Source organism: Trichoderma atroviride, chromosome 1 (assembly GCF_020647795.1).
Source record: "Trichoderma atroviride chromosome 1, complete sequence".
In the NCBI taxonomy this organism is placed as follows: Eukaryota; Fungi; Ascomycota; class Sordariomycetes; order Hypocreales; family Hypocreaceae; genus Trichoderma; species Trichoderma atroviride.
Window position 1 is genome coordinate 1497867 of NC_089400.1, and position 24827 is coordinate 1522693.

Below are 24827 nucleotides of genomic sequence, written 5' to 3' on the forward strand. Positions count from 1 at the left end.
TCCGGTGTCTGTGCCCAACTTATAAATATTTTCCAGAGAAGTTTCCAGATGATGATAAATTGGCTGTTCTATGCCCGAAGCGGCCTTTGTATGAGTTTACTCGATGAACATGATCTCCAGAATTTACGACAAAATACGGGATTTAAAAAAGAGAAATAGAGGCCCCTTGACCCCTTTTCTTTTCTGCATGACCCTTCCAGAGAATTTGAACTATTTGGATAGAAATCTTGAAACCCCTTGAATTTCTGGGAACTAATGGCTATCCGCGTATAAGCCTACTACCAGTCCCGGTTCAAAGGAAGATTGTGAATGTATCTATCTATCCAATGCTGATATTGCTATTTTTGAACTACCTAACTAGTGTCTTTGCTGCCAGCACAAACGAGGCTTGGATGCAAGAAGTAATTTAGTGTTAGTGGGGCTATGGCCGAAGAAGTTCATTCAACGGAGGCGGTTTCAGAGAGCACGATTCACAAAACAGAATAGCAAACTGTGATTACCGCCGCTATCCAGGAAGTATATATCAAGGAAGCCTATTTGCAACAAGATCAAATTATTGGTAAGCAATAATACACGACAAAAACTCTCGAGTAGTTCAGTCAACTCCCAGAGTCATAAGCTTCTTTCAAACCATCCTAGAAGATCGAATAAGCTAATTACAGGGAACACAGTAAACACTCTCATTCTCTGTAGAATCGTGAACAGCTGCGGCATTTTCGAAGCTAGAACCATCCACGTCATCCACCAAAATAGGGTCTGTTTCTTTGCCATCTTCATCTTTTCCAATAGACAAGAAAGCACCTTTATGGTACTCTTCAATCTTGACCTTGCGTGTAATCCTGAGCCTCTTGACGCTAAATGCGAAAATAAACTCGGAAGTTCGGTTAAATTCCGTCTCATCGTCCTCGACTCTACTCCAGCTGCCCTTGGGGCCAAAAGTTAAGCCCAACGAGGGTATGTTAACACCAATATTTGCACTGATTCCAGTACTTTCTGAACTCGAGTACTTGATATTTGCGCCTTTGACAAGCTTCATACCCGTGACGAGGTAGAGCGAGACAATAGGGCTAAAGCGCTGTCTGGGCTCATTCAGCCAGTACTGCACCGTAGGTGCTTTCATGGCTTCGGTAACATACTCAGGCGTTGGCTGAAACGACACAGTCGTCACCTCATCAAACGCAAATATGCTCGATCTTTTGCTAGACCGGTCAAAATCCACTTCAGGGCCCAAGCCTGAACATTTCAGAAACTGCGCGTAAACACCGAATCCGAATTTATTTTCAGCTGAAACCGTCTTCTTCCAATCTGTCTCAATAACAGGCTGGTCTACATTCACCAAGGGAAGGCTAGTTTCCCTATTGAACGAGGACTCGGGCACTGATGTCGAGGGAATTATGGAGCCAAGAAATAACGAACCATCCGGGGGCGGACGGATGAACTCTGATGTTGGGCATAGAAAATAAGTCTTCATGAATTTCGCCATGATTGTCGGATTTCAGGTTCGGATTTCAGATTCTACCTGGCTTGTTAGCGTTGCGGTGACAGTGAAATGTGGATTGACGAACAGTTCAAGCAATGAAAATTAACGAAACTGTACAGCAGTGAGACATTGACGCTTTCTTGTTTCTTCACAATAAAAACAGAAAGAAAGAAAAAGGTATTGAGATATTGAGAGTAAATAGGTCGCTTTGATTCGATCTTGTTGATTGAATCCATTTCCATGAAGAGAAGCCGTCTTATTTATGCATTCTTGGGGATGGAAACGGTGTACTTCGAGGCTTTCCTCCTGAGCTGCTCTAGCGCACATGTACATGTACTCAATACATTGGAGTAAATGTACTCTTCAGCGGCCCGCATGGCTCGTGTGGAGCGGCCCGTTTGGGCTCACGAGCCTAGGCGGGCGCCTATTGTTAGTGCCCCAGAATGGCTCTAATTATATACACCTCATCGCCACTTCCATGGGCTTTTCCATGGTGTGCTTTTCGCACTCTCTACGTCTAGATAGAACTAAAGACGCCCTACCCATGCAGCCGCATAAGCCAACGGCAAAAATTCTTCAACGCAGTCACAAGCTATCACCAACAGCATAGCCTAACCGGCATGGCACTTCCGGCCCGCATGGGCGGTTTATGGAAGGCATCTATCTCCCACACAGTCTCGGGCTCCCATTGCTGCACACGCGAAGAATTGACATTGCAATACAGCCACTGGCAGAGGGTTGTACCCGATCAGAGTCATATAGAAACGGGTTTAATGCTTTTACTAAGGTACTTACTAGGGGTTGAAATCGTCCAGGTGATCAATTTCGTGCTACAGATACACGTCTGTCTGCACCTCGGCTTCGTACCGTTCCTTCAATAAAGCAGGCGGTGTTGACCTTTCCGGTCATCTTCGACCAACATAGAAACTAAAGCTATTCTTAGTAGCCCTGCAAGCTATTGTGATCCGTCACCGTATATTTAGAATTTGCGCATTGAAGGATTCAATGAGCTTCGATTGAGTTTCGTCACACGAGGCTGGGACGCAGAACTCTTACAAATTGAGCAATTAATTCGGGGGGTATGTACAACAGCACAACAGAAGGAACCGCGAACTACAGTTGATAGGGCCAGCTCTTGCGCCATCATCGCACATATCGCTCCCAGGCGGCTATCTGGGTGCGGCAGTTCGTTGAAGGCGCGCGGCTCGTAGAGTCCAGTATATAGGTTAGGATATAAACGCGCGCATATTCATGTTCCCCGTAATCCACCACCCCTGAGCTTTATACTCAGCACGCCTATGGTGCCGTAACACGAACGAGACTCACCAATTGACGGCAGTATACTAAATATATTCACGTCCTCAGGGGCCACCGCCCGGGAAAGCAGAAAATCTGAGGATCCACAATGTTCTTGCGCAACAAAATTTGTAGTAACGTGTACATGTAATATGCACTCTTTTGGACGCGATCCTATATGTACTCTTACCGCTCATCCCAGCTGCTGTCGAAGCCTTGTGAATTAGCTAAATCACATTATAAAGCTTTTTGCAATGTGCAAAGATATTATTTCCATCTTCAGCGTTACTCATTTCTTAGTAGGGTCGCGCGCTCTTAACGTAGCTTAGTTCTGACATCGAATAGAGTGACTGGAGATTGTCGGCTCTATATGTCTATGGCTTTCAAAGTTAGAGCATAAACAGTTCAACTTAGAAGAAGCGCGTGCCTAAAAGACTTGATATATGCATTGAATGCTCTCATTGCCGAATGACATGGAATATAAGTAGAAACAACTGTGGTCCTGAAGACAGATGCTATGATAAGAGTATTCGGGCTTATAGTAAGGCTATTTTCCACGATTTATCCATAGGCTGCTGATGAACCATAGCACTTACTGAATAAGCCAATACCTTCAATGCAACAAGCATCGCATTGGGGTTGGAATACTTGCTCATGTTTTTTCCAGTTTGGCAATACCCATAATAGACCACCGGGATATCGAGTTGGAGTCAGTTACGAGTATTTTGTGAGCTTCAGGCTGCCACTCTGGCTGAGTTCCAAGTGAAATGCTCGAAGTGAAAGTCCACTTTCAATCCCTCTTCCACTATACACCACAACAAATCATCGTGCGAGGCATACGGGCTACAGAGTCAATGCTAAACAGTGTAGAAAATCACTGTAGAATACGAATATTTCACGATATAATAGCAATAAGCGTAAAATTTAACTTAGGCACTGCCAGATGTCAAAATAATGGGCGCTGTGGTGAATGAGATAATATTTGATGATGGGCTTTTTGGCACGGATGGTTATTTTGATAAGGATTGCTTAGATCTTGTTGGCGCTTTCAAAGAGCAAACAGTGCTCTTGTATTTCGTAGACTTCGTGTATTATAGAGGCAGCTACCAGTTTATTTAAGTACGTCGATCTCAGCTTCCTTTTGCCTCACCGTTCGGCGATAGCCTCATATACGTGCATGTACTTGCGTGCAATGACCTCGAGCACTTGTGACCTCAACAAAGCGGACAGCGTTTACATTTTCGGCAGTTTTCTACCAAAAAGCACGCAAAAACTTCCCAGTAGAGCCTATATATCATCGGGATCCAGGGTTTCGCACCCAGAAACCTCGCAATTAAAAAGTCAGAGGCTCATCTCCGCTCCATTAGAGAAGGCTTAGAGGCAGAAGAGTTGATGTCTGCATATACTCATTCCAAGTGCGACCACGAGTGTATACATGTGCACAGACTCAAGAGCTTAGATACCACTACATGTCTAGCAAGATTGGATAGCTACATTTATCTCGTGGGAGCGCTGCTTTCTCATAACTACACATACCCTGTTACATAGCAGCTGCTACCTCGAGATACACTGCATGGGGAAATACAGAGCCCAATGGGTTTGATCTTAGACGCAAATATAAATTCGCATTGAACTTTTCTTTCAACACTTATCAATCTTGTCACTCTGCACTTCCTTATATGAACCTAGCCTTTGGAAGACCTTGTCTTCGTCCACATCCACCACTCACCCCAGGGTTAAGAGTCAGCGCCTCTCTTGCACCGAAGCGCATGTATCTAGTCACATAGAGAGATAATTTCTGGGTCAGCAATTAAGAAACGATACGTGCAAGGCAGCGATGCAGACAACATGGGGCCGCCTACACCCCGGCCGATGGTTAAATCTCAAACCGTGACATGGCATGAGATCTCCGAGTGGCAACGAGACAACCGATACATCCTCAGCGGCTATCGCCCCGAAAAGGAAGATTATTTGGAGATCCTCACCAGCCTGACGTTTTTGCACAACGAGACTTGTAACGTATACACTCATCTGATCGGGGCTCTACTCCTACCGCTCATCGCGTTTGCTGTCATGCAGATTCTCTCTCAGCCTCAGTTTTTCGACGTCTCGAGTTCCGACTATGTCATATTTGGAATCTTTTTTTTGTTGTGCAGAGTGCTGTTTGATCTTCATTACGATTTACCATCTAGTGGGATCTCACTCACATGCAGTAGAACAATTCTGGCTCAGAATGGATCTCCTGGGGATTGTCATTGTTACTGTTGGCACATTTATTCCGGGCATCTACTACATCTTCATCTGTGAACCAGTCTTGCAAAAATTGCACTGGGCGATTGTTAGTCAATGCGAGGGCCCCCCCTTTTATCTTCCTCTTTCCCGCTCTTAGGTCCATATTATATAATATCACTAACATGACTTTTAGATCACATCTTCGGGCACGGTCACGGCTGCATTAATCTCGATGCCCAGGTTGAGAACGCTCCGCTGGCGGAAGGCGAGGACGGGCGCCTACGTTGCGCTCGGTGCATCAGCATTCATTCCCCTACTGCATGGAGTTCAACTGTACGGGCTAGAGTATATGCTTCAGTACGCAGGAATGAAATGGTATCTGCTAGAGCTATTCTTCTATGGCTGCGGAGTCGGTCTCTATGGGGTAAGTTTACACGCTCGCTACTCTTTTCCATTCCTTTAAAAGGCAGATAATCTGATCGGTAACTGTAGTCTCGAACTCCTGAGCGCTTTGCTCCAGGCAAATTCGACATCTGGGGCAGCTCACACCAGCTCTTTCACGTGTGCATCTTATGCGCCATGTATATACACATAACTGCCCTTGTGCAGGCTTTTACAGCGTGTCATACATTGGACGTATGTAGCATCCAGGCCGCTTCGCGGGAAGGTCACAGATGAACAAGAGAGCTTGGTTCCGTTTTGAAAAGATTATTACAGACTGTTGCTCATGTCATATCTTGGCATCATACTATTGGTATTTACGAACGAAGCCAGATCCGATCAGTTGGGTATACAGTAAAAGTAGAGTGTTATTCTTATGAAATGCATCATGGCACTCACTTGGCCAAACAACTTATCCCATTCTTTGGTCCTTTTGCGCATGGGCAATGTAGTAGTATTTACAGAAGCATCTCTCGGCCAACTATAGCTATAAGGGGCAGCTAGGTGTCTGTTGCCTTTACAAAAGTCCATAAGCACGACAATTACACTGCGAGTGCTACGCATCAGACAAAAGTAAATCGATACATTATCCAACGGGTGCTTATCACTAGGCTCAGAACTACCCATCTTGTTAGTTAAAATGTCTAATTTGTTGTACATGGCAACACGTAACGGCAGAGGCACAAGAAGATTCAATCTTATCTCTTAGATCGAACTTATTTATCGCTCAGGGAAATGAGCTGGACGATTTCCTACTTAATAATACTACTGTACTTGTTGCAGGTTACTATCTTCAGCCTAATGTATCAGAATACAGTTGGGAATGGTCTACCTGTGTCTTTATTCATATTGACAACAATTTCCTGATCTAGGGTATTTGAAACGGTGTATCGCTAATTTACGTGCTGTATTCACGAAGTAGACATAACGAACTTGCTTCTACGGCATCAGAGCTGTGTTTTAGGTTCGTAATCGAAAGCCAAAAGACAGGAAATATTATAAACACCAACATACATCTGTGCCTTCACCATGACATATACCATTCTCGTTCCTAGCTGTAGCCTCGGTCCCATGCTTTGCAGCCTGGTCTAGCAACCACCTGGGAGTATCAGCCCCATTATCAATCAGCAATTTAACAATAGCCTCGTTATCAAGCGTGGCAGCCAACAATAGCGGCGAGTGCTCAAGCAATTACTAATCACATCCAATATTTGTAGTTACAGTGGTCTCGACATGTTGATCATTTAATCTGTACGCTGTATACTTCTTACGATATTGGACCCTTGATGCGTGGTGGAAGTAGCAGGCGGGCTGATATGAATCTTGGCATTCTACGCTTAGAATCCAACGATTAGAGCGTCGCCGTCCTCCCGCAACCCAAAACTCATAGAATTCTCGGTTACTCCCAGCCAAGATTGCGTCATATTCAGTTTGCTAGGGGCAAACGCAAAGCACTCCCATGGCAGCTTCAATGGAAAGAACTCGTTCTCTTACTTGGAGGCGCATCCCAAGTCGTACCACATAATGCTGGACTACCCTAGGGTCAAGATACGGACGGTGGTGGTGACGCAAAGCACGGCGGGGACGAGGCTCGTATCTTGTGTCACGGCACCAAAAGGGAATTGAGACAGTCAAAGATTCAGACGAGCAATGGACGAGAGGCAGCAAATGTGCCCCCACCCAAGATTGCATCACATCAAGTCCTATTTGCCCAAAACGCATGTGAAGAGGCTCTATGACAGGCAGAGTAGAAAGAAGGAACATGAAATCGATGGTCACAGTCATTCAACTCGCAGCGGTGGCCACTCGGGGAAACTGGCAGCAGGTCAATGTCACAAGCAATTTCGTGTAACGACGGTGAACAATCATTGGATCGTCGCCGTGCACGGATGTCCCAAGACGAGAGAGAGAAAAAAGAGTGCATGCAACTCTACAGGGGTCTGATGCGTGAACCAAGTGCCGCAACAGGCCCAGAGAATGGCCACCTACAGTACGGGATGAGTATATAAAAATTTTCTCTTCTTTGCCTCTTCGTTTACCAAATGAAACAACAAAGAAGCCCGATAAACGTTCCATGCTCTTATTCCGACTTGACGAGGTCGCAGCGTTGGGTTGAAACGAAGCTAGCAGTCGAGCCAACTAGGCGCGATGTTGAGCGAATGATGGACAACATCAAGGGGCCGACCCCTGCAGCCTTGCCAGAGCGTCCCACCCGACCTGAGACGTCGTCGTCTCAGGTGAAGCAGCGATTAGCAGCTCCCGGCGGAGACGGGCGTGTCTTGGTTTTTTTTTTTTTTTTTTTTTTTCTTCTCTTGGTGCGTTGTCACGAGGTGCGATTGACAGAAGATGCAAGCATAATGCTGCACGTTGTAAGTCGCACAAGACACTCGATACCTGGCAGATGGACAAGATGGACAAGATGCCAAGCCGTGAGGTTACAGGCAATCTCTTACATTTGGGGGAACTGGCTGCTTGTCAACGGCATGAAGCTGCTACACGAGTTGCAGCACTCTATCGTCTTCTTCGATCCACTCCCGCAACCTCGTCTGATGTGAGCACTGGCTGACATGGATGGGACGGGCATCAATCCTGAGAGGGTCCGCGAATAGGGCTGCGACAAGTTTTGCAGTCCAGTCAACATACATACATGTACATGTATACGTACGTACGGCGCATGCGCAAGTGCGTTTGCTAAGCATGCAGGCAGGGAGAAACGCCTCAACAAAAAAAAAGGAGAATAGCTTCGAGCATTTTCTCGTAAATCTCTAGCAAACAACAGCCATCAGCAAGAAGAAGCGGGAGAAGAAGCCAAAGCACCGTGTTGCCTTGGCCAGTGCAGCTGCCGTCACCAACGACGGCCAGGGCCGCTCAAGTACCGCACCAACAAGAAATTGAAAGCTGCCACGGGCACGAAACAGGTGCATGCAATAAACACGATCCATTGGCTGGCCCCCCCCATGAGCTTACTTCAAGGCTCTACTGTATGGGAAAACGTACAAGCAACGTATCTGTACCTGTCACATGGCGCGCTTGAGCCACGATGGGGCTCGAGCTCGTTCGAGTATCGAAAATCAGTGGGCAGGCGAGGCGGGACACCGTTGGGGGCGGTGGGGCTGGACCCTGACAATGGAAAAGACAGAGGAGCCTTCTCCTTGATGGAGATGGAGATGGAGGAGAATTGTCAAACCTCAATGTCACAGAAAAGAAGAGGCGAGTAAGAGCCCTATGGAGGGGCCCGTGGCGGTGAGATGCCAGTTCCAGCACGATGGAGCAGCTGGCGATGAAGTTTCAAACGTCCCAGCTGGCAAGGAACATTGGATGCCAGTACCATGAGCCGATCAACGACAGCGGGTGTGGCGAAATGCTCAAACGCTGTAGGTTTCGGTGCAGGGGGGGGCCACCCAACGGGCAATTACAGGGAGAGCGAATGCACATATTGGCATCGGGTTGATTGCCGCAGCTAAAACAACTACAACGTCAACGTCGGCTTTAAGTGAACCAACATGAACTATTGATTCTTGTCCATACGAGGCCTGATCAAGAAGGGTTACATTTTGCTGCTGCTGTCCGAATCCCTTGTCGTATCCCCAATGAAGCAAGCCAGATGAGGTAGCCAACTCGTCGCAAGTATCTACTGGCTAATCATTAGTAACCATTAGCAATCCTCCTCCCGCCGTAGTGAGTTTGAGGTATCAGGTTGCAATTATTGTTTGCTGTATTGCAGACAACGTACGATACCAACAGGGCACTGGAACACGCAACAAGCAGAACGATACCTTTTGAGGAAAAAAAAAAAAAAAAAACTCTACCCCATGTAGGTACTTAAGTGCAAGGATCTGAAAGGAGGGGTGGCTGTAGAGAAGCCTCATCCACCAAGTTGAGTACGGCAGAGTGGTATTGAGGAGCCATCTGAAGTCATGGTGCCACAGATTTGCGACTATTGCGCTTATCAACGAGAGGCGAAAGATGTACAGAGAGAGAAAATATGGGAGGGAAAGGAGAGAGATATGGCATGTGTTTGTGAGATGCGAAGCGGTACGGATACAGCTCTGGTGGATAGGTCCATGCACCTGGCTCAGGCAAGAGTCTCATGTGAGAAAGGTCTGCCAACATGGCGATTTGCTCGCATAGATATCCACACTGACAATGTTTGCGGCATTGTTGCGGCAAAGCAAACCAAGAGATTGTCTCAACATGTGCATGTAGCCAGAAACAATATTCCAAGGCCACTTTGCACCGGCAACTCGTACTTTACCAGCAAATAGGTTGAGCCCGGCAACCACAGCACGGCTAGCATCAGCCAATAATGGGGAAGTCGGCGAGATCGACAGGGCCAGAGAGCTAGTTTCTCTCAACTAATTTGACTAGGGCCCTTAGCACGCAGCAGACCACCGATGGAGAGGATGGCTATTGGGAGCAAAGTTGTAGGCTAGATCTTGCGTCTGGAGTAGCCATGTGGAGAGGCGTGATGGTAATTTAACCACCACATGGAAGGGACTGGGATGTCATTAAACTGCTGCCATGCTTGTATGTAGATTTGAAGCGTGGGGTGATGGGCACTGCAAAGATAAATCCTCCATTCGGGAATACCTGATACGTGTAGTAGGTAGATGAAGTCATACCACTTGTACGATGGACTCGAGGCCATCGTCTTTCAGATTCGCGGCCAGGCAAAAGAAACAAGTTCAAGGCAACTTGATGCGACTTTAACCCACCCAATCACCCCCCCCTGTCGTGACAAAAGACGTCCATATATTTGCAGCTGCCGAGGCACGGTTGAATCCATGCCAATAGTTTCTCGAAGCTGTCCAATCCGGGCATGCTGCGCGCTGCGTCCCTCGCTTGTGCGGAGCGAGCCACAACTGCCACCGTATTTGTACATCCAGTCTTGTGCTCGTGCACGCAAAAAGGCAGCATCTGCTAGCCAGGCCCATATCGTCCTCGCACCCAACGAGAATGGCGAGGAACATGCTGGCTGATCGCCACGATACCAGTAGTAGCGGGCTTTTGGCGTCGGAATATTGTTTCCCACTTTCTCACCTTTACGAGGTTTCTTGCGATGGATTGGCCTTGTCCAGCCTGAGGCACGTCGGTATCGGCTGGCGTCTCACCATTGAAACGCTACAACCTCACCACGCAGAATGTCGAACATACGCGCTCCGCACCAGATCAAGAGCCGGGGGGGCTCCCCCGGTCCCAGCATGCTGTGGCTATATAACCGCAAGGGCCAAGTCATTGATGCTGTACTAGTGGAAACACCAGCAGCCTGAATTGCCTCTTGTTCTGATTTTCACGAAACGGCAGTGGCATCAGCCGGGGCTGCGGTGTAGCGGATCCCGTGCGACGGCGCTGGATGGATATCCATCGAAAGACGGCAGCTGGGTTCGGGGTCACGGCGTAATTGCTACAGTATATATATTGAATCAAATTGTAATTGCAGAGCGTGCATGGCACTGCCACTGCCGCAAAAGCAAACGAGCTGTCCCGCATTGCCTTATTTATGCATACCGTCTTTTTTAATTGCTTCTGACGTCTGTCGACTGCGGGTTGTCTAAAAATACAGACTTCGAAATTACCTCTGAAAATGAAATGTCAATGCCAGGCTGGGGGCCCGATGATCAGCACCACCCGAAATGGTCCTCTCGCAACAAGTCAGACAAGCGCCAAGGGACTTGCAGGGCCTACAGGGCTCGCTCGCAGCCTAAAGCCGCCTGGCAAGAGTGCTAGCAGCAAGGTAAAACACTCTACCGGCGGGTGGGTGGACAGCCCAAGGATGAGGCCAGAGCCTGCCTCGCACAGCGCAGGTGAGGCGGAGGGGCGGTGGATCGCGCTGCAGCCAGTCAGAGGCCGCCGAGGGCCGCCAGCTTGCGAGAGCCCCTGGTTCGTTCCCGATGCACCGCATGGAGAGCAAAAAGAGACCAGCTTGAATTGTTCTGTTCTGCTGTCCACGCCGTGCTGTGCTGGAGCCACCCCCTCGAGGCCGCTGCAACTGCCTGTGACGGCGAGCCTGGCTGGCGCTGCCGTGCATGCCTACAGCGCTCAATGCCAGTCCTCAGCTGCAACCTGCCATACACCATACACCCCCCCGGCCTGTTTTCGATCCATCATCTCCCATCCATCGCTTCAGAAGCGTCCAGCACTCTGAAAATCTGCTCCGGCTTCCGTGTCACGGCACCGCTTCCCCCTCCCTCTGTGACGAACCCGGCCCCTTTCATTCAGGCCTGGCGGGAGGCTATTCAGACAGACGGATTGCCGCGAGCTCCATCGATTCATGCCAGAGGCACGGCCGACGAAATAAAACAAGTGGCGCCTGCCCCTCCAGCCCTCTGCCGCCTTCTTCCCTTTCTGCCCTCTTCGAAGTCGTTTCTTCAAATCCTCCCCTCTCCTCCAAACTTCAAGTCGTCTCTATCCATCCCTCTCTCATACCTACACTCGCAAAGCAAAAAAGACTCTTCTAGCGCCGCCTAATTCGCCGACCACCGCATCCAGCCGTCCCTCCATCCCTCCATCCATCCATCCAGGCGACCCGTGCCAAAAAGCGCAGCAAACAGGCACTTCCAGGCCCAGCCGTCTGCTGGAACGCCTCCATCTCATTCGCCAGCAAAAGCCCTGGAGCCGCCCTCGGCAACCCCTGGTGTGCGTGGGCGTATGCAGCTGCACTAACGTTCTGGACCTACGGGCGCTTGTGCGAGTACCCAATACAGCGGCACCGCGGCCATTTCAGCCAGTTCAGCCCCCAGCCGCCCGTGCTTTGGCTTACGGCGAGCCCAAATACGAAGTACTCCATACTTTGTCCCCCGATCGCAATATATTCGGACAAACCACAATCTCGAATCGCCAGTCTCCTGAAACGCATCCCACGCACTCGGCCTTTCCCCCCAGTTGGCCTTTTTTTTCTCCCTCTTCCCGCCAGCTTTACAAGGCGTGTGTTTCCTTGCAACGCAGGCAAGGCAAGCCTTGACTTTTCTTTTCTTTTTCCAGTCTATTCGACGCTGAGAGAATCGCGATCGGATTGCTACTCTCTGTTCTTCTTTTTACCGGCAACAGCGAGAAACACCACCCGCGAAGCGTACCACCTGGTGGAGAGCGTATTGGACCCTGTCAGTTTCGGCATAATCTGGGTTCCCGTTTTCGACTCTTGCGCCCGATTTCGTCAACCAGACAATCAGTGATAATTCGAGCGACACTCGCACGCTTCTGCGACTGCGTGGTTCGTCGACTGCTTCGGCCCAGCTTCATTTCAGGAAGCCCGGAAGCCCATTGCTTTTCTCTTTCTCGACCGTATAATCTCGACCCTCAAGCCTCTCGTCACCATGAGCACCGCAGTCGCCATGGTTCCTTCGCCGGCTCCTCACGAGAGGAGCTCATTTGCCAGCGACCGCCCTGCACCCACAGCAGCAACAACCTCTACATCGCCACCGGCACAGAGGAACGCGGTGCCCTCACAGCCGAGGAGTCAACACACAGGCGCAACAGCCGCGAGCCAGTCGCCCAACCGTGGCAGCCCCAAGTCTGACCATGCCGCCGCAAACAAATCTTCACCCAACGCGTAAGTCTCTGATTGCCTGTCTTGTCTGGTTTTCCTGTCTACAGTGGTTGAGCGCACTTTGCTGACAAATGCCCTGTTGTAATAGATCTCGAAATGATGCCGCACACCCCAAGATTGTCGTCAAGAAAGAACCAGTGTCGCCCGGCCTGCCCGCTTCAAGACCCCGACCCAGACGACTAGATTTGTCCAAGAACACACTCGCTGGATCGAACCCTTCCTCAGCCTACCCGCTGACCGCGCGCGATGGGCTGGGCATCCAAGAGGTCGGCATCGCATGCCTTTCTCCTGGATTCATGACTCAAGATCCCGCAATGAAGGAACAGCTTCAGCGAAGTATGAGCGTGCGAGAGCAGCAGCGAATACTCATCGAGGCCAGACTACAGCAGCAACAGTCAGCCAAGGGAGATGGGCCATCTGACAAAGACAAGGAACCCAACTTTGCCGCCAAAACACCAGGCATGTCTCGCAGGAATAAGGCTCCCCCGGGGCTTTCCATCGTTGCACCTTCACATCAGCAATTCGCAAACGAAAGAGTGATTCAATCTGCCCCTCTTGGCCGCAGCTTCACCGGACAACACATGCCCCCATCAAGAAACGTACATAACCAGGCCTCCAACCTTTCTCACCTCCACCACGTGCACGCCAACCAGACTGCCAACCGCCTGCCACCCATCAGCGATGTCTTTGGCCAGAATCTCTCAACACATCCCGACAATGGGCCACATACCTCTGCCCTCTATCCTAGCCACGCGGCTTCACGGCCCCAGCTGTCCCCCGGCCTCCCGCCGGCTCACCAGGCGCCCATGTCTGGCCGTATGAGAGAATACAAATCTGCAGAGGAGGCTCAGAATGAATTGGCTGGTGGACGAGCAGAGCTTCTGCCCAGACTTGTCCACTACGGCGGCCATCAGCCCCCAACTCCTCCTTCGCCCGTTGGTGCCGGTAACCGCATCCCAGAGGCCGCCCAGGGCGCCAGCAGAAGGCGAACACGTGCCGAGTATGAAGACGGCAGCAGCCCACCACTGGGCTATGGCCCTCCTCCTACCCGACGTGGCCCCTTTGGCGCCGGCCGTGACAGCCCTGAGACACAACGGGCGAAGAAGGAAGAATTCATGCAGCTATGCGCCAGAGCTTGGGATCTCTTCCACTCCTAAAGCAATATCTTAGCTACAGCACTCTTTTCACCCCAAAGTGTAAAGCTGGGCGAAACGAGGCAAGAGCTCGTTTATATCACGGTGACATGATGCTATTTATTTAAAGAAAGAACCCGTGCGCGATTATTATTTTTATGCCTTCTTCGTCATCCTATTGGGTGACCCTTTTTGGGTTCGAATTTCCCTTTGTCTATCGGAGCTTCTTGTTGGGAGGGTCACCATCCTCTCCCTAGCTTTCCTTCCAAGATATGCTGGGGCTGGCAACATGAGGCTTTCACACATTACGATATATCTTCATTTCATATTTGGCCCAGTTCGGCAAGCTTCTAATAAAGGCTAGCCATGTAAGGAGAAGGAAACTGGAAGAGTAGCCACTCCTGTTTTGTGTGTTATACTTATTTCTACGATATATATCTATTGGCAATGGCGGATAGGGAAAAGGAGGGATCCGATTTGCCCACAGCGTAATACCAGTGTGGCTCGGGAGAGGCAACGCGGGATATGGAAAGGGGATGGAGATGGTTTCTTCTCATTTGGCGTTGGATGTGTGGTTATTTGGGATCCATTACTCTGCATTGGGAGGAAGTGATGAATGGATATATTGGGGAGACTTTATGCGGTCATCACCCTGCTTTGCTATCCTGTTTGTTTCCTTTTTTGTTTGTTTTGAGTTTTGTCGCCGGCGTACTACAGGCGCTGGGGGGATTAATGGGCGTTTTGAAGTAAGCTAGTGATGCCAGAGAGCGTAGCAAAGCACCATGGATGCTTGTAATTCAAACGTGTTGAAGACAATGTGTGTTGAGCTGCAGTGATGATGTTTGAAGTTTGGTCTTGTCAAGGAATACTTGTGCTCATTGCATCTCATCCAACCTTGTCTTCATTTTGACTTGCAGCCTTCTAAAGTAATACTTCCATCTCATCCAACTTCTTTGATTTCATTCAACTCGACTTATTAAATCATTACGTGACCGCCCCTCTTTTGCACTTTTTGTTCCCAGTCTATGTCGCTCTCTGCACCTGAACCTCCCCCGTCGGCGTTCCAAAATAAGCCGCAATCGGCTTCTGCGCCTGAAACTCCTTGCCCAGACTCACCGCCTCGACGCCGTTGAAGCCCGTGAACAGGCCAATCTCGACAATGCCCGGCAACTTGACCAGCTCCTCGGCCAGCCGGCCCACCTCCCAGACGCCGTCCTTGCCGGCGCCGTCCACGCCAGCCTTGAGGTCCCGGGCCAGCAGCAGCGGCGCAAAGGGCGCGTCAATGATCCACATGCCGTTGTCGGTGACGCACTCGCCGGCCTTGCTGGGCAGGCCGGAGCGGACCGTCGGGTTGGGGGAGCCCATTGCGCGGAGGCGGGCGAGGACCGAGGGCGCGGCGAGGGGCAGGACCTCGATGGGGATGGTTTTCCAGGTTGTGCAGAGGCGGGGGGGACTGTTTGCGGGAGTCTGTTGGTTGTTAGCAGATGCTTTTCATGTAAATATATATACATGAGTATATATATGTGTGTGTGTGGTTGTTGCTCTGTATATATATAAAAACTCAAAACTCACCGGCAACAGCGACAAACTTCTTCCCAGCCACAGCAACCAGCTTCTCCTGGAACAAGCACCCGCCCCCTCCCTTGATCAGATTCAGCTCCTCGTCCACCTCATCCGCGCCATCAAACACCACGTCCAGCGCAACCGGCACGCCGCGCTCGTCCGCCGGCCTCTCGTCCAGGTTGCACAGGCGCAGGCCCGCCGCCTTGAGCAGGCCCTTTGACTGGCTGCCCGTGGGCACAAACGTCATGTCGCCGTAAAAGGAGGCGCCCTTTGCGGCAATGGCCTCGACGACGTAGACGACGGTGCTGCCGGAGCCGATGCCGACGAAGCGGTGCGAGGGGAGGAGGTGCTCGTCGACGGCTTGGAAGGAGGCGGCGCGTTTGGCCGAGTTTATTAGGTTTGTGGAGGACATTTTTTTGGTGTTTTGTGCTCTTTTATAAAGAAAAAAATGTTTATATATATTTGTTTGTATATGGCGGTATATAAATGTGTTGCGTATATAAGTTGTAAATTTTATATGAGTGAGTTGAAGTGATGAGATATGAACAAAGTTAGTGCCACTATAGCCGAGAATGGAATGGGGCCGGGCGTGTGCTTGCAATTGTCTGCGCAGTACAAAGCTGATATTGAATATTGGTATGATCACGAGACCTGCGTTATACGTGGTGCAAAATTGCAGTTTTACTTTACAATGCGCCTTTTTTTTTTAACTTGCGTCTTTTCCAAGTTATTGGTTGAGCTGTTTCTACCAGTAAAGCTGTCATGGTGCTCAAGGTACTTATTGCGTGCATTCAGCCGCACCCAGCTTAGTCATCTCGGCTGAATCTCAGCTTTTTCAACATTAAGAGGGTATCGGTACGTCACGGCGATTTAAGGAAATAGCCGCAAGCCATCTTCATCTACAAATACAAGAGGGGTGCAAAAAAAAAATTAAAAAAAAAAAAAAAAAGAATTAAAATAAGTATCAATCATCGGACCACAAACGTTCATGTGATTCCGATTTTGCTCGCGGAAAATCCCACAGGAAGAGACAGAAACAGGCAACTATGATATCATTCCTCTCTTGTCCCAAAAGGTCATGATCGGCCCCCCCCCCCCCCTTCTGTTTTCGGGCAACAAGCCCAAAAAAACATACAAAACGTTTTCTTGATGCCCAAAATCAATACGAGTAAGTGATGGGATAGATAAAAACTCAACTTACATACGTTGGTGAATGACAGACACGCAACAAAGTATAGGTACGGGTGTGTCCATATCTTCCGCCGCACCCAAGCCCCATCGCCACAAAAAAAAAAAAACGGTCATGTTGAAGAAACACAGCTCCCAGCCATTCGGTCGATACGGGAAGCCCAAATCTTTAGTCATGGGCAACAAGTCCAACTTGTCTCATGGCAAATCCCGGCATCGCGGACAGCCAATGCAAGCTCTCCAAGCCACTCACGTCACATTGCCTCGCCCCCTGGTTTCCAGCAAAAGTGACAAATCATCACCGTTTTGTTTGTCACTGCTTTGCAAATGTTGACATGAGGCTGTTGTTGGGTTCTGGTAATGATTGTTCAAACGCTTGATATTGATTGGCATTTGCACCTAAACTGCGCTACGCGAACATGATCGCAAAAGAAAGCACATCTTTCAAAACTAGATACTCAGAAAAAAAAACAAAAACTCCCAACGCTTTCTCTTGTCTGTTAGACTCCGTTTGTCTCTTGATTCCAAAAGCACAAATGTCCAAATCAAAGCAGTAGAAGCCTGTACCATAATCCACCAAAAAGAAGCGAGAGAGCCTATCCCTAGCCCAAATGCCCGACGCCTATCCAACCAACTATCCATTGTTTTTTGCATTTTCCCTTTAAACGCGCCTCTGCTCCGTGTGTAGCTTTTACACCAATGCCGCCACCCCAGTCTTTGTTGCAGTAAAAAAAAAAAAAAAAAAGTTGTGCCAGAGTGTATGAACCCGCGCCAAGACATAAAATTATAATAAAAAAAAATAAAAAATAAAAAGATAAAATGGTGAGAATCGGGGGCATGTCTTTTGCCCGCTGCTTAGACCCTTGGTTCATACCCAACAGAGCGTCCAACAAATAACGCAGGGTCATATAACTGCAGCTTCTTTCTGTTTGTTTGTTTGTTTGTTTTTTCTCTCTTTGATTTGATGCAGTCCAAAGCGCCTCTCGGCCAATTCGCCAAACGCCAATGCTCTGTTGTGTGTACAAGAATAAATGATGGAATACAAAAAGATATGATAAGTCCTCGCCGTGTAAAGACTGGTCAAACCAATAAAATGCAAAAAGCGAGCGTGCCTTGTTTAGGCGTCCGCCATGTCTTTGACCTAATAGACGCCGGTTGAGTTGAAAAGCCGTGACCGCCGCGCCAACGCTTTCGCCAGAATAGAAGTATAATAAAAGTAGTAACGAATGGATAATAGAAGAAGTTATCCAGTTGCCAATTCCGAGGGGTATTTTGTTGCCTTCGCCACATGAAATCATTAAAAGTGTTTTTTGTTCCTTTTCGTCTAATCATGTTTCGTCGTCCATGTGATTTCGCTCTGCTTGCCAAGAGGGAAGAGAAATTAGGCGATGGGTGTGGCAATCAGGGGAGGGCGTAGATTGTGAAAATCCCTGTGCACGAAATTGCCATCGCTGCAGGCAGAGCGGTCTGTCGTATAACATTTAGTCGTAACCCTTTTTTTTTTTTTTCCATTTTAGAGACCTTCTTCGCCGGCCTTGCAAAGTTTAATCTCACGAACCCACTCAGACTTGAGAACCTGAGCGGCTGTAAGACGCCGTGCGGGATGGGGATCCAAAACGGAGTAGATGACATTTCGACATCGAGCCTGTGGAATAGATTAATACAAATTCAGGGGCGGAAGCAAAGGCAACCAGTGTCACTGACCCTATGTAATGACTCGATGGGACCATAGCCCTCTTCGTCGCGGCGACCCTCCAGGTAGCGAGCGTAAAACTCGTCCTCGTCCTTCTTGGCGAGACGCCAGAGATGTCTCCCGGTGCGCATGGCCATGTAAATAACACCGCAAGCCCACACATCGACAGCGCGGGCGTCGAATTCCTTGTCGGTGTACTCTTCGGGAGCGATGTAAGGGGCAGATCCGCATAGTCCAGAGACCATGTGGGCATCCGACTCCCATGCCATGCGGAAACACTCGCCGTTGCCAAAATCAGTAATTTTCAGGGCGCCACGGGTGGTGAGGAGCAGGTTCTCGGGCTTGAGGTCTCGGTGGGCGACTCCCATCTCGTGGAGGTACTCGACGCCGCGCATCATCTGCTTGAAGAAGCAGTCTGCCTCTTGGACCTCGAGCTTGCCGCTGGACAGGATAAGGGTGTACAGGTCACCGCCAGAGCAAAACTCCATGACTTCGCAGTAATCGCCCTTGGCATCCTTGAGCAGGTCGAGGGTGTGGATGACGTTGGGGTGGCGCAGGGAGGAAGAGATGCAGAATTCAGCGGTAAGACGCTTGCTGTACTTCTTCTCCGACTCTTCAGGGCGGCGGCGGAACTCCTTGACGGCGAACAGCTTCTCGCCGCTGCTGCCAACCTTTTTGTGAGATATCCTGACGATGCCAAAGGCGCCGCGGCCGACGACTTCCTGGCACTTGCCGTACTTTTCCACCAAAGTTGAGTTGGCGTGGGGACCGGCCTTTTTGTCGGCAGCCTCCTCCTTCTCCTGGCGCAGCGAGTCGACCCAGTTGGACACCAGGGAGAGATCGTGCTGGGGCGGGGCTTCTTGCCTCTTTCCGAGGATGCTTCGCCACATGTCCGACAGCTTCTCCTGTCTTCGGCTGGACCGTAGGAGATGCTCGTGTCCGCCCGGGACGTCGGGCAGCACAGTGAAGCGATTTGAGTCCTTGGGCTTGGCTGATTCTTTAGCTTTGGTGGCTTCTTTGGGTTTTGCAGCGGGCAGCTTCTCGGCGGGCTTTTCTATTGATTCCTTTCGCGGGGCGGGAGAAGAAGCGCCGCTAATTGACGGGCCGCGAGATCGAGGTGTTACATCGCCATTGACGTGCACCTTGGTGACGTCCTTTGTTGAGAACATGCGAGAAAGGCGATCCTTGACCGAGGTCTTCTCGGAGGCAGGCTTCAGCTGGGTCTCGCTGGGGGATGGAGAGAGCTTCTCAGACCCATTCTGGGAGAGCAGAGTGGGCGATCTCTTTCCGTCGTGCGACGACTTAATGGACGAGGGTTTTGAGCTTTGAGCAGAGCTCGGTTTTGACTCGAGGGCGGCGGACGGCATCTTGACGATGGCGAGCGCCTAGTCGTTGGAAGTAGTCGAAAGTCGAAAGATGTGAGTAAATGTAGTTTCGAAAAAGCCAAGCAGGCGTCTGCTGAAGGGCGAGCACAGAGGCCAACTGAGGTTGCCTGATCCGGTGACGAGGGCCGGGATGCTGCACGGGGCCCAGCGGTGTATGGAGGGGATTGCGTCGGCGGCGGAAGCTGATTCCGGAGCTGATGAAGAGGGCAGCCTGCAGAGAGGACGGCGATCCTGTGTGGCGAGAGCAGGATGCGAGGCTGGGCGGGAGCAGCAGATAAATATAGGCACAGAAAAAAAAAAAGAAGTAAAAAAATAAAATATAAAAAGGGTATAAAAAGGTATAAGAGTAAAAAGATGAACAAGCTCAGCAACGCCGCAGTCGGATGTTGCCTTTTTGTTTCGTTTCCAGGAAAGTCAAGTCAAATGGCAATTAAAAGCAGGTCGTAGCCAGGCCAGGCGGCGCTTGTAGGGGGAGTCGAGGAGGGGCGTTTGCAGCGTCAGATCGAGGCTGGGCGCAGAACAACGCACGGGCGACAGGCCAGACGTAATTGCGCCTGGGGTGATGTGGTGCTTGTATAGCTTGTATAGAAGAGGAAGAGGGAGAAGGAACCGCCTGGAAGCGCGGACGGGCGGCAGAGGCCCAGCAGGGAGGATGAAGGTCGTAGGGCCTGCAAAACGGGGCGATCTCCGGTGCGCAGCCCTTATATGTGTGTTTCTGCGCGCTGTATGATGGGATGTTGCGTGGTCCTGGCAAATATCCGGGGGTGGAGGCAGGTTTTTGGGCGCTGCCGCCAAAGCAGAAAATTGGAATTTTTTGTTTTAGAAAAAAAAAAAGTGCCGTCAGAGCAGGGCCGGGCTGAGCGTCCCAGTAAAAGCGGTGGTGGCAGTGGTGGTGTGCACAGTGGTCTAAGTGTAAGTGCCAGAGGGGTGGAGCTTGGGTATAAGCTAGATGGACACACAAACACACAACAACACACGCACACACGCCCAATGGAGGAGACGAGAGGCCAGGGACGCAAATAAGAGAGACCCTCTCGCAGCCTTTTAGCTGTGGTCGTGACGTTGGAGGGCGGGGGTGGGCGCTGAGGCAATTCAGAGGTGACGGCGGAAGCAGAGGAGAAGGAAGAGGTGGTAATAAGCCCGTCAGCTCGAGCAGAAAAGCGAAAAAGGGACAGAGGCAAAAGGGGGCAGGGGAGGAGGCAAAGAGGGAATAAATGGCCAGGGAAGAGGAGGACTGCAAGAAAAAAGCAGGATATGATTGCTGCCATATTAGTGAGGGAAAAGCCAAAAAAGACACTTGACCGGACAGGCAAAAAAGTACTGTACCTTGGAAGGGTCCAGCGGTGGGGGATCCGTATTACAGTACCAACAGACACAGCAGGTACCAGACGGCAAAGTCTGCAATGGGGACGGCCGCGGTAGCGCGAGTACAGGTACCGGTACGGGACTGGCGCCGGAGCTTTACGGAGCGCAAGGGGCGCTGCTGCGCGCCTGTAGCGGTACGCAGCGCGGTATCCAGCGGCAGGCCGGTGCGGTGTCTGTCACGCGTGTCTGTGCGGGCAGGTAGCGGTACAAGTACACGCCGGGCACATGGACGTGTCCGAGGACAGTACGGCATACAGGAACCTGGGAGCAGGCCAGGCAAGTTCCGGTATGGAGGGCATGGAGGGTGCTTCTAGGACCGCCGCTGTAGGGGCCTGTGGTTGGTGCTGGAAACTGCGCTGCGGCAAATGAAGGCGCCGGGGACTGGCTCCAGCGGGTGACAAAGCACGACAGAGCCTTGGATAGCCTGCAGCAGCTGGAGACTGACTTGATGAAAAATTTCTGGTTGGTGGGCACGCTGAGACGTTTACGTTTGCTGCTAGCCGTGCGAGTTATTGGGCTGCCGGTGCCTTTTTGCGGCGGCGCAATGCTCCATATTACCAGATCAATACAATCATTTGATCCCGAATGGCTGCCCGCGGGATGCGACTGAGGCCAATTGACCTGAAGCCCTCTATGTAATTGGCAGCGTCAGCCCGTCCAGCTGAGCGTCCTGTGGCGGGCAGTCCCAGATGCTGGGGCAACAGCTGCGGCTCCAGCGGCCTGCAGCAGCGACATGCCGAAATGCTGCAGCGGTGCGTGCTGTTAGCAGCAGCTCATGTGCAAGTCGTGCATCCCGCCCTTCTGCTCGTATACCGCAGGCTGTAAAGAGGGATAGTCTGGTGGTCCACGGCTAGTCCAGAATACGTGGACAGGCTGTCATGTACGAAACAAGCAGCTTGTGGCGCGCGCGCCAAAACCACTCCAAAGGGACAAACGATGGGTTTTCAAAGAGAAGAAAAAAAAATTTCCCCTCCTCCACTGCGGGACTAATCCTCTCTCCTCTCCGCTCCGCAGAGCTAAACGGAAAGAAGCTACTATTTAATCGCACAAGATGAAAAAGAAAAAAAGAAGTTTCGGCTGGCAGCCGGGGAAAAGAGAGAAAGGAGCCAGCTACATGCATGGCATGGGCAGCCGGTTGAGGTGAAGCGGTTCTGTGTGTGTGAGGGGAGGAGCGCGTACATTATTTCGTGCATGTCACTGCCAGATGCGTTGGTGCTGCAGCAGAGCAGAAGTGGCAGCATCAAATGTACAGCCGCCTACTGTTACAGTGAGTTATATACTTGCTGTCCTATATTTCTGTCTCCTCAATCGTATTTCTTCTCCTTTCTCGCCTGTTCCTTAATTGCTCCATTGCGCCAGAGGGTGTTGACTATACATGCACTCATAAAGAGACGGTGTGGGCGTGTGAAACAACCTAAAGGGAAGCCCAGAAGAAACATACCGAGGCGCGCTAAAGCATTGAATCCTGAGGATACAAGAGGAAAAAAAGGGAAAATAGGAAAATAAGAAAATAAAGAAAAATCGAGTCCTCTGGTCTTGCCCTTTTCGGCGGCCTTGGCGGCGCTGGCTGGCTGGCGGCCGCTAAGCTGCTGCCCAGGGTGCAGGGCCACGGGGCGTGTTACGTGGGTACTTGCAGGTGCTGTTCCAATTGGCAGCGCCGCAATTACAGGCTGGACATGTGCCCGGCGGTGGTGCTACCAGAGCCAAGGCACGCTTGCATGCGCGCGTGCATGGGCATCGATTGCTATTGTGTACGTATATTAGTGCGAGCGCCTCCATCAATACTGTATATCGGCCGTGATGCCGCTGCCACTACACCGTGCCGTGGCACCAGATGCCAAGGCATTACGACACAGTCTGCTCCTACTGACTATTCCTTACTAATTGGCAGCGCGTCGTCTCACCTCACCAGCCCAGCCCGCTTACATACCCTCACCTATGCTGATGCTGATGCGATGCCAGGCCAGGCTCGCTGGATCCGGCGGTGGCCATCAAATCGCTCAGCGGCGGCGCCGGTGGAGTGTGAGACACGGCTTGGAGCTGCAAATGAAGCCACAGGCAAGGGAAGCATCGAGGCACAATGAGATGACGGCTGATTAGTAGCTCTGGGCACTTTGTGGTTTGGAGACCTTGCATCATGTGCTTTTCAGCATCTCTCTACGCGCAAGTACATGTACCATGCGCGGCACTGAAAACCCTTTTTGCCAAGCAAGCACAAAGGGGGTGCTACCCTACATGTGTGAAATTAGATCGATCTAGATGTTTAATTGCCTAGTACCTGATGGGTTGAAGATGTATTCGGAGGTTTCCGTCCTTTCCTTAATCTTTTTGTTTGTTTCTTGCGGTATCTTTGAGATTGTCTTGTCTAATCAATTGCCCCCTTGCGGTCCGAGTTTGCCTCAGATCATTATCGCGACATGCCCGCTGCAGAACAGACAGAGAGCCCTACCTAGGGCCTCGGGTCATTTCGTTCCTTGTCCATATTTACCTGGTAAAGTACCAGTACCAGGTCAGCCCTGAGAACGGGTCCCCCATCAACCCACTTGGCATATACAAGTACACTGAGATGCTCATACGATTCATTAATAATAGTTAGCAAGACAGCACAGCACAAGTACAACATGCCTTCACAGCCGCAATCCCAAAATGCCAAGGACCCTCGGAATGCTGATGACCATGCCCACAGGCAGCGCTTGATTGCTCCTTGGCGCGCCAGCCATGCAGCACTCGGTGCTCACAGCCCGAGACGCTGCCTGCCTGCATACCGCCCCCTTTATCCATACGCGGGAGGTTGAGCAGCTAAAAAGGCCATGCTTGGTGCAATGGCAGTTGGGAGCTATGCCGGTTCGAATTGCTCCCAGGTTCCGATAGGCATATGCCAGCTACAGGCCATCCATCTCACAGCCCTATGCGCACACACGCACACATACGCACATACATATCCCGCCGCGTGAGATGCATCAACGCCAAAGCACCATTCCTCCCCCTAACCGCCTCCGTACTTGTACATGTCCCATATCCATATCAAAGAAATAAAGCACAGGCGGTCAATGACTCTTTCGGCGTCGGGGAACCGCTCCTCAACTAAACCAGGCAGCTCTGCACAGCCATCGTGTACGTAATTGCCCTTTCTCCATCGAAAATCTCAGGGAAGCCAAGAAAAGGCCAAGAAGAGACAGCTCTTACACGGCCCGTAGATTGTGCTAACGGGTACGATTTGATTAAAATTTTTTCTTCTTTGTATCCTCTCTTTTTTTTTTTTTTTGGCGTGCGCCGAGATTGCCAAGACGGCAGTCGGAAAACTACACTGCCAAGACCACGGGAGCGTGGCAGTGTTTATTTTAGACTTTAACTTCAATTTACAGTTAAATTTGTTTTTGGCACGTTTTGGAACAAAAATAAAACAGATTTCATGCTATTTTTTGCTTCAGTTTCTTCTTTGATGTAGCAGCACTAGTAGATAGTTCATCAAGTCTTAACTAGGTGGCTTAGGTTTTGAGACAGC

At 50.5% G+C, this 24827-nt stretch overlaps 7 protein-coding genes across 7 annotated transcripts; 3 read left to right on the plus strand and 4 right to left on the minus strand.

Moving 5' to 3' along the window:
* Positions 1–417: 417 nt before the first annotated feature.
* Positions 418–1886, minus strand: TrAtP1_000591 (uncharacterized protein). Its single transcript, XM_066110644.1, has 2 exons — positions 1566–1886; positions 418–1515 (listed from the first exon to the last, which is right to left on the minus strand). Exon 2 carries the CDS (start codon positions 1481–1483, stop codon positions 653–655), a length of 831 nt encoding a protein of 276 aa, XP_065966716.1. The 5' UTR covers positions 1484–1515; positions 1566–1886; the 3' UTR covers positions 418–652.
* Positions 1887–4624: 2738 nt separating this feature from the next.
* On the plus strand, positions 4625–5686 carry TrAtP1_000592 (uncharacterized protein; the record flags this gene model as incomplete). The annotated part of the gene is made up of 4 exons (XM_066110645.1): positions 4625–4889; positions 4993–5114; positions 5202–5432; positions 5501–5686. The coding sequence occupies 4 exons, from the start codon at positions 4625–4627 to the stop codon at positions 5684–5686; spliced, it is 804 nt and encodes a 267-aa protein (XP_065966717.1).
* Positions 5687–12762: 7076 nt separating this feature from the next.
* On the plus strand, positions 12763–14152 carry TrAtP1_000593 (uncharacterized protein; the record flags this gene model as incomplete). Its single annotated transcript, XM_014090625.2, has 2 exons — positions 12763–12998; positions 13084–14152. The coding sequence occupies 2 exons, from the start codon at positions 12763–12765 to the stop codon at positions 14150–14152; spliced, it is 1305 nt and encodes a 434-aa protein (XP_013946100.1).
* Positions 14153–15151: 999 nt separating this feature from the next.
* On the minus strand, positions 15152–16103 carry TrAtP1_000594 (uncharacterized protein; the record flags this gene model as incomplete). Its single annotated transcript, XM_066110646.1, has 2 exons — positions 15152–15615; positions 15701–16103. The coding sequence occupies 2 exons, from the start codon at positions 16101–16103 to the stop codon at positions 15152–15154; spliced, it is 867 nt and encodes a 288-aa protein (XP_065966718.1).
* Positions 16104–16994: 891 nt separating this feature from the next.
* On the plus strand, positions 16995–18090 carry TrAtP1_000595 (uncharacterized protein; the record flags this gene model as incomplete). The annotated part of the gene is made up of 2 exons (XM_066110647.1): positions 16995–17132; positions 18028–18090. 2 exons carry the CDS (start codon positions 16995–16997, stop codon positions 18088–18090), a joined length of 201 nt encoding a protein of 66 aa, XP_065966719.1.
* A 302-nt stretch (positions 18091–18392) lies between these two features.
* TrAtP1_000596 (uncharacterized protein) lies at positions 18393–19939 on the minus strand (the record flags this gene model as incomplete). The annotated part of the gene is made up of 2 exons (XM_014090627.2): positions 18393–18524; positions 18584–19939. 2 exons carry the CDS (start codon positions 19937–19939, stop codon positions 18393–18395), a joined length of 1488 nt encoding a protein of 495 aa, XP_013946102.2.
* Positions 19940–21418: 1479 nt separating this feature from the next.
* On the minus strand, positions 21419–22563 carry TrAtP1_000597 (uncharacterized protein; the record flags this gene model as incomplete). The annotated part of the gene is made up of 2 exons (XM_066110648.1): positions 21419–21953; positions 22502–22563. The coding sequence occupies 2 exons, from the start codon at positions 22561–22563 to the stop codon at positions 21419–21421; spliced, it is 597 nt and encodes a 198-aa protein (XP_065966720.1).
* Positions 22564–24827: the final 2264 nt, after the last annotated feature.

Excerpts from the sequence above, each read along its gene's own strand:
- TrAtP1_000591 (XM_066110644.1), bottom strand. The coding sequence starts at position 1,483 with ATGGCGAAATTCATGAAGACTTATTTTCTATGCCCAACATCAGAGTTC.